At 32.2% G+C, this 19,642-nt stretch overlaps 1 protein-coding gene across 1 annotated transcript; it reads left to right on the top strand.

Annotated features, from left to right (window-relative positions):
- Positions 1-7,143: 7,143 nt before the first annotated feature.
- LOC148621405 (uncharacterized) lies at positions 7,144-19,123 on the top strand. Its single transcript, XM_088575751.1, has 11 exons — positions 7,144-7,277; positions 11,921-12,395; positions 12,713-12,868; positions 13,151-13,274; positions 13,776-13,905; positions 15,101-15,148; positions 15,429-15,891; positions 16,224-16,376; positions 16,947-17,073; positions 17,559-17,711; positions 19,066-19,123. The coding sequence occupies exons 1-10, from the start codon at positions 7,232-7,234 to the stop codon at positions 17,700-17,702; spliced, it is 1,866 nt and encodes a 621-aa protein (XP_088431877.1). The 5' UTR covers positions 7,144-7,231; the 3' UTR covers positions 17,703-17,711; positions 19,066-19,123.
- Positions 19,124-19,642: the final 519 nt, after the last annotated feature.

Genomic DNA, 19,642 nt, shown 5'->3' with positions numbered 1-19,642 from the left:
ATGCGAGAACTGCAACTAAGGATTGTTTCCTAAGCGTTTTGAATTTATATGTAGACAAACGATGAAAGGTTAAGATTTTCAGAGGGATACTCTTATATTATTTGACACAATTTCTCACGGAACAAACGCCTTTGCTTTAAAGTTTAACATGTCAAGTAAATTCTTTACTTTTTTTTGTGGACTTCGAAAGTTCGAGTAAATAGAAATTAAAAGATCAACTAGAACTTTGGTCTCATATAAGTTACAAGTCACCATCCTAAATTTACATTAATAAGTTTAGTTATAATTTTAATTTATCACTCTTCGACATTTGCTGTGTAAAGGATTGTCAAATTACCTGATAATTCATATTAAATAGTTCAATATCTCACATTAAGTAAATTCTACAGACTGGTATAGATTTCAAATGCTATCGATATCAATGACGACATTATGACAGTACTCTTTAACATTAAACATACAATCTATAGAAAATGTGGCTATATGTCATACTAGGTTGTAGTAAATGTGGACCTATGCCATTCATTGATTATACACCTCGATAATGAAAGTACACTGTATATTTACCCAGCGTAGAAACAAATGCAACGTGACGTGTTATGTTAGGGCGAAGGTCGCATTTATAACTGTCTAATTAAAAATGAAATCAAATAAAATAATTTCAAGAGAGTAGATACCGTTTTCATCTTATAGTTTACATAATATTCTTCTTTAAAACTGCACCGCTACAAAGTATGTAGATAATATAATATGCAATTATGGGTAAAGTAAGGAAATTATAATCATAAGTTAAGTTAGACTTAAGAAGGTAGACCTAGGGACATAACACTTGAAATCAATGATATGCTTGTATCATATACAATTTCACTAAAGCCTATCACTCTTTCATTTGACATAGAATAAAATCAATCAAAGTTACGTTGATGTTTACATGAGATTGATATAAAATGATGAATACAAACATTCCACTGATTTGTAAGAGTTTTGTCCCTTACCCTAGGTGTACGAATAATCGTCATTGGCTCAATATTAAAACAAACACTTTTGCAAACATGTATAAAAAAAATGGGGACTTATCGTATTAGAAAATGTTTTGATTCATTGTAATGCTTATCTATTATTATGTATTATCGTTCTGTGAAAGCGAGAAATTGTTGAACTTTCAAAATTGTACACATTAACGAGAAGTCCTAAAAATATAAAGTTTCTAGAATTTTAAACAATATTTCATTTTCGATTTTTGATTTTCGCTAAGAGGGCTTTCATGTGTCCTCTACAGATATACATAAAATCACAAAATGGTTATTTTGAGGAAATTTAGCTAAATATTGTTTATGATACATCAGTAAAGTGTTTGTTTTTGTCATCTTGTTTCGGAATTCTTGTTTCATTACCGATTATGTATTTTAAACTGTAAAACGAACAATGCTGTATAGCTGTCTTTATGAATCTACATGTACATGAGATGTACATGTACATGTACAACATATCGCATATATTTAGTATGTTAGGTAAAAACTTTGTATGTCTAAATGTGCATAATGTAGATATATACAAAATTAAGCTTTCATTTTTTTTTTCGTCGGCCTATTGATATGATATCGAATCATAATAAAGTCAAACTTTACAAGCGTTACATACACAATACATGTTACCTTGCAGATTTGTAAAATCGGTATTTGCTTTATTCAGAATATAAGTTATCTTTCTTTCACCTGTGATGCATCTCAGTTTTCTATACTCCAAAATAAAATGTTTACTGAAATGTTCGTTGATTACAATTCTTTAAAATATCAAACAGTATTTGAAACACCAATAGTCCAATTTTACCCCAGGAATTTTACCTGAGTTCTATGTTTAACATATAGAATGTCATTGTGTTTTGTTTTAATGTATGATTTTTTTTTAGAATAATGCCATTTCAAAGAGTAATCAAGGGAACCAAGGTTATAGCGGTAATCAAAAGAATGTAATCCAGGGACAAAGACCAGACATGGAAAAACTGACATACACAACAAAGAACATAAAGTAACTAAAATCATACATACAAAGTAACAAAATTAAATGAGCAACTCGGACTCCACTAAAAACTGGGAGCATGGACCAGGTGCACCGGTAGGGTAAGCGTCCTCTGCTTTTCTAGAAACACCCACCGAGTTGCTCATAAACTTCATATATATTTGATACAAACTGAAGGTGGATATAAGATCAAGAAAATCGTTCTAACTACGATTATATATGTCCCTATTTGAAATGTGTACATATTCGTCACTGAATATCTATAATTATGATGTTACAAATCACTTTCTTGCCTGATATACAATTAAGGAAAATTTGTAAGTGAACTATTTAGAACACCAATGTATATATATTTTTTATATCAAAGAAATTCATAAAAATATATAACGAAGAAATCGAATGCAAGGACGTTGTCTGCTTCAAAATAATTCATAAGTTATTGACTGTCATCTTTTCAAAATCCAAACTCATATTTGAGTAAAGTTCGTTTAGTACGTGCAGAATGTCTTTGCTTTTTCTGTACTAAGTAAAGTAGAATTTGAGGAAATAATCAAACAACCATCTCATTTTTACGCTGTATATGCATTGTGTGCTACTTGTTTGTCTTCAGGACATGATTAATTACATTAATAAATGGCAGGCAACTTTTAGGATCAAATCAGATTATAAACAGAGAGAATTCTGTCCTTCAAATATAGTATTTTGTTTGGTACAGTGTTTTGTTTAGCTTCATGTCAGAAATTAGAAATTTTGCATTTTGTTCATGGAATTACCAATGAGTATACTGTTGATTCCTTATGTAATTGTTGTATTGGACTATTCTTGGCGTTTATAGTTACATCCGTCTCCAGTATGACTGCAGATGATTGTCTATCAGCCATTAATCGTTTTTCAGTTGTTCTTACCACCTGCATTACTGTCGGGATCCGCAATTTAAAATTGACAACATTACGTCAAATCGATTGTGACGTCGCCAATAAGCAAGATAACGTTTTGAACAATTCTTACGTCAGTAAATTTTGAGAGTGCAGATATTGCTCTCATAAAATGATTTTGACCTGAAGGCAGATAACATTCAGAGAGCAGTGCTTTTATTACATATGTATAATCGATGTTATTACAATGAAATATGTGATATTGTTCGTTATGCTTTACAAGAAATTTTCAGTATGCATACACTCTACCCCCACCCAATCCCCCACACACAAACAAGATTAGAACTAATGGAGAGTTTTCGAATGAATTCATTAAGAATACATATACATATATATTAGAATATTGTAAATTCATTAATCGGAATGCATCTTAAACTGTATATAAACAGTTAACACCTTGGCAAACAGTAAATAATCACTATCAATCAATAGAAAAGAAATTGAAACTTTCATATATGTTATGGAAAGGAAAAACAGAATGACACCCATGATCAAGGAAATGTAAGTAAATATATTAATGTTTTATGATTAATATATATTCTTGCAGATGTTACACATAAATTCCAACAGAAAACTATCGTACGCATATAGGAATTAGTCATACAAAAAATTGAATTCGATTGATGATTGTTCTTTTTTAAGTGCAATTTTTAAGATCCTGTCTCGATAATAAGTTTTAAAAATATTACATTTGCTATGTTGCACTTAATGGCTAGTCTACTTGCTAACAACGGAAGATGGAATTGTGACATCTTAAAATCTTTGTTTATTTTCTATTCTGCATGTATCACTACATTTTCATCATATTATTTTTTTTGCATATCACCATATCTACTGATATGAAGAGAATAGTTTCTATCTTAAGCATATGCCGTGATATATGAAGAATAGTGATTATTTTCCATTCTAACAATACATTAAATTAACTGTGATTGCTCTTCTCACTTCTCACTTCATGTTCTTTGTTGTGTGTGTCTGTTTTCCATGTCTGGTCTTTGTCCCTGGATTACATTCTTTTGATTGCCGCTATAACCTTGGTTCCCTTGATTACTCCTTCGAATCATCACCTTTCATTTCATCTGTGGTTATATACCTTCAGTACCTACGTATGGTATTCTAACAGCTCTATCATACGTTAAGCAAGAGTTTACCGAAACTACACAGACTTTCTAACACTTAGGCTTCTGAAACAGGGTTTTGTTGACAAAAGCCTAAAGCCTTCACTGCAAACGTTTTATGGTCGTCATCATGAATTCGTTGATCGTTATGGTGAATCAATCATCACCATGGCGACCAATTTTGCAACTATCACTTGATTCTTTTGATGGTTCATATGTAATCTAAATTATGGTTTAGTTTAACAGTTCAATTTCCGATGCCATTGTGCAATATTTGTAAATTAACTTATGCTACCTTTAAAAAGATAAATCTAAAACACTGAGTTGACAGTTATAGTAATTTTCAAAATAAAAGGGTTCTTGCACTTTTTACTCTCGCAAAATCTAGATGGCTACATTTATATCAACTGAATTAATATTGTGCTTGGTGAATGTTTTATCAGGAAAGAGGGGTACCTTTTTTTCGCAAATAGTAAATTATGTGATACATCGTGTATCGTAAAAGATACATGAGGCAAACAGTGCAGGTTAATGGCTGTTCATTTAATAATTTGTAATACCAAAAAAATCATATATATATATATACACATCTAAAACGTGTTGAAAATGCATGAAAATCCGTGTAAGATAAACTTACTGTAAATAAATAATGTGGACTAATTATAGGCTGGTGCATCCGTTGCGTTTCACCATGTCGGTTAGTTTTTTATCCTTTACATGCATGGCCGAAAATCGATCTTTGAAAAGTGACTTTTTCGGAAATAAAGTGTACAGTAAAGACGTAATTGTTTTCACTTTAAATGCAGACGTACCTTTTTGATTATATGGAATTATTCCACATTCCCAATGGTCGATCACATAAAAAGTCAAATGTTACTTGAGTGAAAATTTAAATGATCGTTTCCCATTAGGCAAATAAAAAATTCACGGGATAAATCGACGAATATTTGTAACACATATATGTAGATGCAATCTATCAGATAAAAAATAAACAAATAAACAAGCTCTTATACGGAGAAACTGAGACAGCTAACTAAAATTGATGTTATTGGATTAAGAAGATGTATGTGTCGCAGTCTTCCTTTTCACACTTCGCTATTACCAACCATCAACATCTATTTATGATTGAACAACCGAAAGAAATTGTCATAGTTTAAAGACGAGAATATTTCTAATTGAAAGTAGTTCGTAAATGCATAGAACACTACCCTACCAGTGCACCAGGTATATGCCCTCAGTTTTTTTATGGAGTCCGAGTTGTTCTATGTGCGTACTATATTGGTTAATTCATGTTCTTTGTTGTGTGCATCTATTTTCCTTGTCAAGTCATTATTATTGAATTATGTTCTTTTTGATAATTGTTCAAAGTCCGACTCCCATGATTTTCTATAAACATGATTTAAGCCAAAATAGTAATACAAAATCATCTGTTACACATAGCACGATCACGTGACCACGATCTTTTACAGACGACATCACCAAATCAATAGTATACAGGAAAGGCATAGCGTTGTAAAATTTATTTTGTTTATAAATGTAAATGTATTGTTTTTTAAATAGGTATGCATATGCTCTATTTTGTGACAGTAAAGATCGGTACGAATGTATTTGTACATTTTCAATATACTTTTGAAAAGTCGAATGGCGCAATCGACAACAGTGGATAAAAGACACTAAAAGTCATAATGATGGTACAATGTACATGACGGAGAAAAGATAAATTATGTTAATGAAACTGATTACGGAACGATACCAACGACATTTCACACAAACTAAAACTACAAAATAGAAAATTTAACCACATTTAAACAATCTAAACCCATATTGCTGGTAGCGTAATGTTGAAATTTTCCTTTGAAATAGCTTACAGAAATAGCGACTGCTCTTTCGAGATAGGCGCAGCTTGCTGTCTTTTGTCCGAATTGTAAAGGTGTTTGTATTCTGTACTGATCTCAAGATTTAAATCCGAATTCAACAGATTTTTATAGTTAGTTTTATTATTGTATTTTCCAACTACTCTCCTAGATTGGGGAGTGGGGGCTTTAGCGCTCACTAACAAGTTAATCCCCGCCACATACTTTATGTGACTGTCCCAAAAAGGAACCCTTAGTCATGTGGATGTCATCGTTTTTTTATGTTCATTGTAATTCGTTTTACACTTTTTGTAAAAAAAGTAGGTAGATTTTCGTCTTTTATGGATATTTTCATATCATTTGACTTTGGAGCCCACGGCTTGCTGAATGGTTAGGGTTTTGCCCATCACTGAAGAAACGTGTGGTGACCTTAAGAAGTTTCATTGCGAAAAGAATGTGCGAGGTAGAGTTAGGAACATGTTAATTAATTAACTAATAATTTTGTCATTTGTACGTTCATGTCTCTGTTTTCGATGTACATTGGTTTGACAAATATCTTTAGACATGTACAGAAAATATTATATAAACAAAGTAAGGTAAACTGAAAAGATTGACAGATGGCCAGGAAATAAATGTTTCCTGGTGACAATGTCAATATAAAATTTTTAAACCCACGAACTACGTTTCTTCTTTATTGTCCGTCTTATTGACAAAACTAAATTAAAAAAGCATTGGCTCGCAAAAGCTTCCTAATAGCTTATGAAATTATTTCATATTTCAACTGAACGGTTTCTTAAGTAAAGGGAATTGCATATCACATGGGTATTGCCTCTCGATAATGGAAAGAATGGATGCTCTAATGCAAAAAGCTGAGACAAATTTAACTTTTGAAAAAAAATGTAGTCAGCGTTTTTTTTTAAAATGATAAGGTCAACAGCTGATATTACGCACTTTTTTAAATGTTACTGGTGCCATCAAATAAATTGTCATTGTCATATAAGTCCACGGTAAAAAATAATAGGTCGATTGAAGTATGTTAAATAAAGATTCATTCTTATAAGTGCATTTTATGTTATCGGTTGACTTCATACAATTTTTGTGAACAACATTTTTTCTTAATTTTTTATCATCTGATATAGAATATTCTTAACATAACTGTTCACGTGTTACTTTTCAATATGACTTATCAGATTAAAAATACCAGCTAGGCAGCTATAAAAATGAATAAAAACCCGAAACAAAGTGTCATTTGCTAAAGCTGGCCGTGTAATGAAGTACGAGCAAGTATTACAACCTTATTGTTGAAATGCAGTTCTTTGTTGTGGTCGCCGTATTAATTTCTGCTTCAAAAGGTAAGGACATATTTAAAAGACAATTGGTAACTGTTCATTATCAGCTATGTCATATTCAGAAATTGCTGTAATATATAAATATATGTTAAACAATGTCAGGCTTTTCTTATAAGTAACGCTGCTGTTTTTACTCTAATCACATTTGCGATTGTTGGTAATTCACTGTTGTTTTTATGGCTAATGTCACCTCCACCGGGAATATAGCGAATTTCCATAACAAACGCTCTGATTCTGCGTTAAAATTTTTCAACAATTACTTAACACTTTCTAGATTTGTATCAATTTCCGAAATACGTCACTCATGATAGAACAATTTTGAGCCGTTTATGTTTCAAAGTATCTAAAATATACATGTAAAGGACGTCGCTGATGCTCCATCCCTTTTTTAGTTGTAACTGAATACATTTAACGAACAAAAATGTTTTAAATGGTAATGTAACAAATACAAATAGTTTGTAATACAGAAATTCTTAACTGATTAGCGATAAATGCATTAATCAATTTAAAAAAAAATATATCAACAATTTCAGATTTAGTGATTTCAAAAGAAGTAATATAGATTCACAATCATAATTATAAGGGCCAACCAACAGAAGAACAAGTATCAATCATTTGTATCCGTCATAGGTGAACAAGGCACATTTGACTGTGAAATTATTTAGAACTTCAAACCAAGTTGACGATTATAATGTGTTCCGTTTATCCACTTAATTTCATTATTTTTCTATTGTAACAGTGTGTTCTACCATTTTTTCTTTACACCTCTAGACGAATTTTTTGTTGTCAATGTCTTTCCATTATTGATCTATATGTATACTGTTTTGTATAGAGTTGCTGACATTTTTTTAGTCTTGTGTACAAAACAATATGTACATTTCCCCCAAGCTACAATATCGCTCATTGATTGAATTATTGTATTTTGCTGTTTTGTGTTTTTTTATTGCCTTTTTTAACTGGTTTTGTTTATGCTTATATCGGTCAAAAACTGTCAGTGAGGGTCGTATTCTGCATTGATTCAGGTTTAAACGCTAGAATTTATGTTTAATTCATTTATAAATGACACTTTCATCTTTATTGTACATTGATTGCAGCTGCTGTTAATTTGTCTAAAAGTTAATATATTGCCATTTAGTACTTGACATTTCTACTACAAATCCAGATCATTCGAATATTGTAGTGACCGATAATATCTTTTGTTTGAAGTTTTGATGGCATTGTCATTTTTTGAAAATATTCCAATATAGTTTTCATAAACTGCAAGCGTTCTCTAAGTGGATATCTCATTCCATATAAATGGTGTACGTTGTATTTTTCCATTGAGATAATTGGATGTCTTATTGAATGAATTTTTTGGTTTGTTGTTTCTGTTTATGTTTACCCGGCACTATTGGGGTAGTTGAGGTCTAAAACTAGATTTACACCACGTCAGCTGTCACGCGCCTAGTATGATTTTGAATAATTTTTATATTTCAGTTAATAATAATAATAATAATAATGATAATAATACTTTATTTCAAGAGGGTAACACAGTTAGTAAATACACTAATCTTCCCTGAGGCCCTCAACAGTAAACACATACAAAAAATCAATAACACATATTTTTAAAATGCACGCTAACATACAGTCACACAAAAACATCAGCTCTGTTTGCTGAGTAAATAGCATTTTAATCTGTTTTTGAAAATTGGCAGTTTTTTTTTGGAATTTCTTATAATTGTTGGTTTGTTGTTCCACAGAGTTGGGCCAGAGTAACTAAAAGATCTTTTGTAGAGTTGAGATTTCGTTATAGGAATAGATAGGTTACCCTTGATTGTGTTTCGTAATGAGTACAGTACCTGAACAGATCCGTGCAACAAAAAGTGCGATCGGTCAGCGATCACCGATCAGTTTCCGATCAGACATCGATCCGTCAAACCAAACTATCAAACCGTTGATCGCATCACGTGATCACAGAGCAGTCAATATATTTTACAGCTTCCAGTGTTTTCTCGGTCAATTTTACACATATTTACATTATGCAATGAACTTGAACATCAATCTATACTTTTTTCACATTTGTTTTATTTTTACGATTCATTCGTCATTTTATATAACAATCTGCGATCAGATCGGTCACCAGTCATCAGTCATCAATCCGTCAGCGATCAATCAGTCGACGGTCATCGATCAATCAAACCGTTGCGCGGATCGGTTCAGGGACTGTAAGAGTTGTTATCAGATATATGCTTTATCTTATTAGACAGGTAAGATGGAGCTTCATTTCTTATACTTTTAAAAAAATTAGAACATATTTGTGATATATCATCCTATTTTCAACCGTCAACCATTCTAATTGTTTGAACAAGAGCGCAGATGGTGCCACCAAATCTGTATCAAGGATTAATCTTGCATCCCTTTTTATGCAGTTTAAAAATGCGGCTCAGATTTTCTAGACTACAGTTTCCCCAAATGACTACACAATAATCAATAAAAGATAAAATATAACCTGAATAAAAAAGTTTCCTTGAATCAAGATTTAGAAATTTCTTTATCTTAGATAGCAGATAAATGCGACTGGATATTTCTAGATATACATCTTCTACTTGCTTTGACCAGCATAATTGAGGATCTATCATAACACCTAGTAACTTCTCACCATTGGAGTTTTTAATAATATTAGAGTTTATTGTAAATGATGGAGCATCACTTTGTGACAACATTTTCTGTTTTGTTCCAATTAACATACATTTTGTTTTAGCACAGTTTGTAAACATCTTATTACTTTTGCACCATTTTTCTATTTCCACTAGGTCTTGTTGTATTGTAGGTTTTATTTTGATTATATCGTTTCCGGATATATGAATCGTCGAGTCGTCTGCATAAAAATCAGTATGTGAAGTGGAAGGTCATTTATGTATAAAATAAACAAAAGAGGACCAAGAATTGATCCTTGAGGTACACCATACTCCACTGGGAGTTTTTTTACTTAACATTCCCTATTTGAACTTGCTGGGTTCTATTTTCCAAAAACGATTAAAAGTTTACATTGTTTTTGGCAAGGCCATATAATTCTAATTTTTTCCTAAGTATAAAATGGTAAACAACATTAAATGCTTTTTCGAAATTTTAGGAGAATTGCAATATTAATATTTCCCTCATTCATTTTCTCTAGAAATGTATCAACTATATTGATAAAATATGTCTGATATAAATGACCAGGTCTAAAACCTGGTTGAGCAGGATGGAGTAATTCAAATTTAGAGAGATAATCATAAAGATGGGAGTGAACATGGCGCTCAATATGTTTTGATGTAGTTGGTAAAACCGATATCGGTCTATAATTTGTTGGAAGAGCACGATCACCAGCTTTAAAAATTGGTGTCACTTTTGCATTTTTTGAATTATCTGGAAAAGTACCAGTATCTATCATTCTGTTGCAAATACATGTTAGAGATGATGCAGTTTAGGACTAATGTTGTATATTCCTGCAGACTTAGTTACATCTAGTTTATTTAACACTGAAAACAAATCAGGGATTGCTAAAATGTGGAATACAAAATTTTTCATTTACTATTTTCTCCTGCACAAAACGTTTTAAGTTTAGTAACATAGGCGGATTTAATGTGGTATTAGGACTTGCATCTCTAAGGTTTTGAACATATATCATGAAAAATTCATTGAATTCGTTGGTCATTACGTTTAAGTCAGTTGTCCTAATACCTTCTTTGACAGTCAGTTCATATGGTCTTACATGATTTGATGGATTTAGACTGTGAATACACTTCCATAGACATTTTGGATCTTTTGAATTTATAACCATGTTATCATAGTATTTTTTCTTAGACTTCTAAATTATATGTAAAACTATATTTCTCCAGAATCTATATTCTGCCCACATGCTTAGAATATAATATTTATCTCTTATTTTTCTTGCATATATTACATCATTATTATATCACTCGGGTTGTTTATCTCGTTTGATTCTCTTAGTTACTACAGGAGCATGTTAGTTACCGTTGATGTTATTACTTTTGTTGTCGAGACCTTACAGAGCTTACTTAAAGGTGTGTTTACATTTATTAAAGACCTTTCGGTGACCCATGGTAGGCCACACACCAGCATTGAAATAAACCTGTCTTTAGGGGCCAATATTTTGTATATAACGGACAGACACACAAGGTGATATCAAAATACAGATGATAAGAGGTGTAAAAATATCCTAGTATAAGGTTGTTCAAAATATAACGAAAATAGTTCCGGTGAATGTGTCTAAGAGACAACAATCCATCCGGAATGAAAATGAACCACAAACATCCTTATACACAGGTGAAAGTTTTATTTAGATACGCATTTATTAGTTATGGTGTCATGAAAGGTTTCGAAACTATCATTTATGTTCTGTTCCTATTAATATTTTTTCCTTAACAATCTAAATGCTTCAGTGCAAATTAAAACTAAAATAAATCTATGATTATTTATCTAAATTATATTTAGTCATTCTATGCGTATGTAGTTAAACATTATGTACTTCCCTTAAGCACAGCTTGTAAAGATTTTGTTGTTGGATATTTCGATCTTATGATGAAAAAGTACAAAAACAAAATCTTACGAACGTTATCAACTGTTCGTTTAAAAATTTTACAAGCATTATACTTTTATTTCAGGAAATGATCTAACAAATATTTTGAATGAAATCAATGGCGTAAATGCTACAAACTGTGGTCAACTGCAGGATGACAAACTTAAGCTTGACGTAAATATAGACTATTCTGCATTTAGTCATTACACAGTTTTGCCCGTTTATATATCAAATGTTTACTCGAGGAACATCAATGAAGAAATAACAAATGGAACCTTGGATAGAATGCCTGATTCGATCTTCTTCAACCTTCCCCAAACCAGCGTGATTACTGGGTTATCAATAGTGTACAGTACACCTCTTGCTTTCGAGCGTCGGGTATTTACCAAACACGACCTTTTTGCACCAGATACCGTCAATAAAGATGGAACAGTTATATCAATTGACCTTTCACAGCTCAATGACTACACGAAATCCAGACCCTACAACGAGTGGTATACTGTCCATGCAGACAAAATATGGGCCAGCCCTAAGACTCTGAAACAAACGACTACATATAGGTTTTGTCTTTTTATGTGCATTTTCTAGTTGTTTATAAACGATATAATTGTAATTTGCAAACCCAACTCAAACACGTTTGAAATAAAAAATGGGAATAAAATAAATGAATATAAAATTAAGCTTTTTTTATGTAGGAATTAAATCAGACAGCGTTCACAGTCTATTAAATAACAAGGAATTATAAAATCATCTATTTCTTCTAAGGTTTTGCAGATAGCACCAGCATGTCTCATATCAGTGCCCACATTGTAAAGGAATAATAACACCAGTATTAAGTTTCTTGCTATACTACCTATTATATGCTTTTAATTTTCAGAGATAACAATGTGACAATAGTTGTTACCCATCGTGTTGATGAAACAGATGGACAGTGGATCGAACCATATTATGACTGTGCACGTACTCATGAGTGGCTGGTCTCGTATTCTGTTCCGTTCTATGCAAAGTTACCAAACGGAGAGCCTGTTTTTGAGTAAAAAATCTATTTATTTGTATGTCCATAACAACAGTATAAAAAATAAAGTCTTTTCATGTCAAGTGAGATATTTGACAACCTCAACATCACATTTTGTTTCTTATCAATGAAATATACGTATCAATGAACAGAATAATGACGGGAATAGTTCGATAAAAGCTGCAATTGAGAAGATCGAGTAGTTTTGTAACATTTTGATTTGTACTCTTCATTCCCTGTGATACTTTCTCTTCTTTCTTTTATATGAAATCTTAATTAATTGATACAAATACATTTTAGAGGAGTATCTGCAATCGACATTCGTTTGTCTGACCTCGATGTCAACCAATGTGATGACGTTGAACCATCTGATGTATTTTACAATGCCTTTACTGAAACCCACAAATGTCCACCATTATCCAAGGTAAGGTTGGTTTTGATAGATGCGTTGTGAAGTTACTGGTATTTGTGTTTCGAAATGCTTTTTTGTTATGGATCCAAGTACAATCTTTCATAAGCTTGTTTCTGGAACAATAAAAAACAAATAATATGTTTATGACTTATGAATTGTATCGTTGAAGGAGCAAGCAAAGTGTATTATTTGTAACTTGTATTGATGAAGGTGAAAGTAAATTGTATAAATTTTATATTGTATTAATGAAGGTGAAAGTTAAGTGTATGTATTATGGCATGTATTGATGAAGGTGAAAGTTAAGTGTATAAATCACAATTTGTATTGTCGGAGGAGAAAGTAGAGTTTGAATTATAGCTTGTATTAATGGAGTCGAAAGTGAAGTTCATGAAGTATAACCTGAATTAATCAGATAAAATGTTTAACTTAGTTTCATTCAAAATTTATCATTTAATTCCCTCTGACATCCGATAAAAAGACTAAAGTATTTTTAATGCATGATAATTCTTTAAGTGTGTCTTCAAACCTGGACATGGCTTTAGAGCTGGCGGCTATGTTTGTGATTGCAACAACGGAGCTGAACTTAGCGGTTTAGACGTAGAACAAGCCGACGAAAGCCAAAGACAGGGCATGTGCAAAGATGGTACGAAACTCACTTTTTATCATTTTTTAAATAAAAAACAAAGTATCCATTATAACTTGCTTTTTAAAAAAGCCTTGCCCCTTCTTAACCGTCCATACATTCACATAAAATATTTTCAAATATTGCTACTATTCAACACAAAATGAGAAATCTTAATTAAGAATGCAAGCCAAAGGACAAAATAAGGAATTATATTCAGCAAAATATAAAGAAATGTGTTAGACAAGGCGATGCTTTTTTGTTATTGTCTTATGGCCATCTTTTGTCACGAAAAGACTCTTGCTTGAATGTTGTTTAATTGTCATCACAAACGTAATCGTTCGTGCACTCGAATCTGCACTAAAGCCAAAAGATTAAACTTATCCTGTAAACGTTCCATGTCGATATGAAAAACAACTCTATTCATGTTTAAGTTTGGGAAGAGGTTAATAATTTGTTTTGTTCGTTGACAGGTGATTTAATACCCAAATTTTAAGAGTTAGCAGATTTAATACCAAATAAAACGTTTTTGTTAATGCGAATCCAAACGTTTGTGTTTGACCCCGTGTTTTGTTTACAGTGTATTGATATGCACAATGAACAACTGATTTGTTCCACGTGTAATTTTTTTCTTTTCCTCTTTCGTCCACACCAGACTTCACTTTTTATAAGCAACTCGGTGGGTGTTTCTAGAAAAGCAAAGGACGATTACCCTAACAACGCACCTGGTCCATGCTCCTAGGTTTTAGTTGAGTCCGAGTTGCTAATGTACTTTTATTACTTTATATGTGTTATTTTTGTTACTTTGTGTTCTTTGCTGTTTGTTTTCCATGTCTGATATTTATCCCTGTATTACATTATTTTGATTTCCGCTAGAATCTTGGTTTCCTTGATTTTTCTATCGATCTAAAATTTGCCATGTGTTTTTTTATAAAGGTATTAAATAGAATCCGATTTCCTATACCGACACCCAAAAACAATTGTTAGTATATTTTTACTTCATAAGATGCATACACTGTACACTGTATTCACAGGTTGACATATTGAAACTATTTTTAAAACGTTTCTGAAATAGTTCACTAGATATTTACTATTTTGTTTTCTACATGTAACATACATTCCTTATTACATAACAGTTTAGCAATGTGCTTGAACATATTTCAAATTTTCATGTGAGATTGTTTTTCGAAATTTTTTATTACATTTTTTTTTTCAGCAAAGACGCCATCTGCGGTCCAAAATTCTGAGAATCCAATGGTATCAAGTAAGTATATGCAAAGGACTTATGTAAACAAAAACATGTAAGCTATTTAAATCTTTTAAAATTTCAGATTTGGTGATTGAACACGTAAGGTTTTGTGTTAAAAAAGACATTTATCTAGTAATTTTGATATGCTTTTTTTTTATGTAATATCAACTTATTAATATTTCATTGTTTTCAAGTATTTAAATAGTATTGGTAATCGTGATTTATTAAAAAAAAATGATGTATATGTCAGACTTACTCGATCAGTCATTTTAATCAGTAATTGTACTTGTTACAGTTAAAACCAAGTCTGGCTCCGAATTGGAACATTTGTTCGAAGTAATGCAAAATGTTAATAACGATACTTGCAACTCGGGAACCAGCGTCTCCTTAGATCTATACCCAGACTACTCAAGGTGGGAGCGACTCACTTTAATCGCTCTATTAAATGCTAATTACATGACTTTAAGAATTCACCAAAGAGGTGGAACGTATGTCACAAGGGAACGAACATACTATCGCTTCACACAGTATGCTATCGCTGCTGGTTTACCTGCTGGGAAAGGATCAGGAATAGCATATAACCCTGCTGTAGTCCCAAATTACGGTACGTTCGCTCCGTACTCCATGATGAAAGGGGATGATGTAATAACATATGACATGTCGACTTCTTATAACTACCAAGACGCAATTTGGTACGAACCCTTGGCTGCTAGACAGTGGGATGATGTGTCAAGTATTTTAACTAGAACGAATATAAGGTTCGTATATATGACCATGACCAAATTGATAAGTTTAAAAACGACTGTAATGTCACTAGAGCTCCTTCCTGATCATTCAAGACAGACATAAATAACTCAATATTCAATGATTGAAAAACAAGCTAGTAGGTAATGTTTTTGGCGAAAATAAAATGCTGAAACAATTTGAAATTTTGCGTTTTTATTATGTAATATTATATTTTTTTTTGTTCATAAGTGTCAAGTTGTTCATTAACGATGAGATCAGAGACATACGTTGTGAATATGTCAATGTTATGCACGCTTATTGTCACTCTATGAGTTGAAAATCTTATTTGCTTACTGGTTTGTAGCGGAACAGTTCAAGATGCAACAATTCTGTATGCAACACGAAGTGATGGTCAGTGGACCCAACCATACTTTGATTGTGGAAGGAATAATATTTGGATGGTGACATTTTCTGCTCCTATATTGAAAAAGGACCAAAATAACATCATAACATTCGAGTATCCTTCTTTTATAATTCAAGACGTTCATCATATTTTGATATATTTTGATATATTTCTACAATAATTTCATATATTAAAACGACAACAATCTCAAGTTATATATATGTATAGCAATGTTTCTTTATTTTTCTGTTTTAATGTAACCTCGAAAGCTAGGTTTTACTCGTAAACTGTATTTTTGTTTATCAAAATACCTATTTAATTTGCAAAAATTCAGCAATACTATAATATCTTCTTGCAACCACTGGTGTATACTCCATTACATCGTTAAATCTACAGGAAAAATGAATCCTCCTAGATTTTCCAGTCATATTATTGTGTACTTGCTACACTGTGAAAGTGTTTAAAGAATATTTTTGTTGCTAATTAATACCCTGTTTTAAATATGTTTTCGAATAAAAGACAATGATGCGCTTACTTAGTCTTTATAAAACAAAAACTAGCGTCTAAATGAAAACTATGCAGCACACTTTACTACAAAAAGAAAGTTAGTCATAATAACTATTACAGAAACATAAACTTATTGGTTTATTGTTTATCTCCTAATAACTTTCCATTTACTTGTAGGGGTGTTGCAACTACAGACATCGATTTAACAAATGTTGATATTAACCAATGTGGTAAAACCGACAAAACCGTCGATGCCTTTCAGAACGCCTTCATGGGGACACATAAATGTCCACCATTCACAAAGGTAGGAAAAAAAGCAAAAAATTGAACATAACATGTACTCATGCGAAAGAATCATTATCAGTGGTCCTTTTCACAAAAAATCGTAAGTGTAAAATTAGTCGTAAGTTATGACGCCACCATACTTTTATTTACTATGACGTCATAACTTACGACTAATTTTACTCTTACGATTTTTCGTGAAAAGGACCATAGAACAACAATATAGGACAAATATTTCTAATTTAAAAAAAACGTAAGCAGAAGAAGTTTGTGGATACGTTTTTCTGCACTTATGAAATGTTAAACGAATCATAAAAAACCTTGGCTATTTTCTAGATTTTTTAAACATTTGAAATGGGAATTAAGTAAGTATTCTAGTTTAGTTTTAAAATGAGCATCGTACTACGGCATATTTTCATTACTATATATTATCAATTTTACTAATGATTATGTTATAAATTAAAATGAGTGTTTCATTTTTATATGTTTTGTAATAAAACATTGTAGTGCGTGTTTAAGCCTGGATTTGGATTTACGCGGGGTGGGTACACATGTCTCTGCAGAAATAAAAGTGGAAAAAGCATCGAAGGCGAAACGCTAGAAGTCACAAGTCCACCATCACTGCAACAATTGATTCAAGAGTGTCAATAACAAATGCAAGTAAGTGAGGCATCAGATGTAGTTTTTAGTAATATGCCATTCAGAGATTGTCAGTGGTAGAGATGAATCGGGGTGTAGAAAAAAAACGATAAAGATGCTTTTTAAAACCGCATATACTGAATTTCACTAACGATACACAGGGAAAATTGCAGGATATGTTTTCCATATCTAAGAAAACACCCGAAAAATTGTTCTCTCATCAGTTTTCCATATATATATAGGACCACCATTAAACATATGTAAAACACATGTCCCGATGTGATTCTATAGTAACAATAACATACATTTCCATGTTGGTCCAAAACACATTTTTACTATGTTTTAAAACATGGAAAAATGTGTTGCCTTTTTTCCAGTGAAGTCCTTCCCTATTTAGATCTGTATTCTAGAGAAAGCAATACAATTATCTCCATCTAAAATCAACAAATCAAAGTTAACAAAAAACGATTACTCCGACAAATTACACAATCTATTTCAAATTTTATCTCAAACTGCAAGCCCCGTGCAGGTCCGGTGTCAAAAGAATAGGCCTCCAGTAGCGCTAAGCTTGTCGTAAAAGGCGACTAAATAGTGCTCAGAAACCTAGCCGGGGGCTAGGCGCTCTGCCCACAGAGCAACTGGGGTGTGTGCCCAAGGTGGTGGATTTGGGTGCCCCTGGCGGGTTACATGCTGGGGTTGTCAGGCTAAAATACGGAAAACCTGACCACAAACCATAGTGATGCACCGTGTTGGGAAAGATGCCACGTTCCTCGCACGTTAAAGAACCCTGCTGTGATATTCGATAGGTGTAGGAACCATTGCTTTCCGTCACAGGAGGCAAGATTGCCCGACCCTGCCCATCCCTCCCTTTTTTCTTGTGGCAATCAAAATTTGTCGACCCTATTGTCCTCCTATCCAATCCCTTTTTTGTCATTACATCATCATCATTTTATGTTCATTTTTATCATTCCTTTCATGTTTATCGCCTGAATATAGCTGAAATATTGCTGCTCGGGCGTTAAACCCCAACAATCAATCAATCATTAACTCAAAGTACAACAAACAAAGAACATTTAAGAACGGATTATTACTGTCCACCTAAAAACAATAATAATAAAAAAAAAGAACAGCAATATTTAAAATACTTTAATCGATGCATAACAAAAAAGAAGGATCAACCTACTTCAAAACATTTGAATTATAATTAAATGACTTTGATGACGTCATTTACGTGAGATCTTGTTAACACTGATAAACAACTCTCATTTTGCTGGATTTAGTTCCAAGTTAAACTATTATCGAATTCGAAAATTAATCGGAAATGATTTATATTTTAGCTTATTATAACCTAATGACTGACGTGTAATATTTATAGGACAAGAGAAGAGAAAGAAAAGTCTATGCAACTAATTAGAATAAATAGTTATTACAAACCACGCATGTTATGTACGTATATTTTCTATAGAAAAAACAAACAAACAAACAAAACAAAATACAGAATATGCAAGTTGTATCTCCCTTCATACCGTCTCATTTGTCTCAGGGTAGCGTGGTCGCTTTGAGGTCGGGAGGTCGTTATTAGTCACTGCTTCTCAACCAAGCATGCGATATTTTAGGGTGATAGAGTGAAAAATGGTTTTCTCGGAGAAAGAAAGACCTTATTTAAGTCCTCACTTTACCCCCTATAATACAGCCTGTATACGTTGCTTCCATCTATTTGATTATATTTGTATCGTCCTGAAATATCTGCTATAGGATCATAATGAACAAATCAATCAGTATCTCTTATCACCATATATGAATTCTATAGGAAATTTTGAAGATTATTTTATAGTTCGATGCACTCTTGTTTTGGTAGACCTTCCTTTCAGCTGATATTCAAAAGATTCGAAATTATATCTGATGCAATTAGTTAGAGCTGTTGTTTTATTTTGAGTAGAGCAGATGATAGT

This window comes from Perna viridis, chromosome 3, assembly GCF_037379345.1.
Source record: "Perna viridis isolate PV_CMFRI_1.1 ecotype Kerala chromosome 3, ASM3737934v1, whole genome shotgun sequence".
Lineage (NCBI taxonomy): Eukaryota > Metazoa > Mollusca > Bivalvia > Mytilida > Mytilidae > Perna > Perna viridis.
This window is presented reverse-complemented; position numbering and strand designations above follow the sequence as displayed.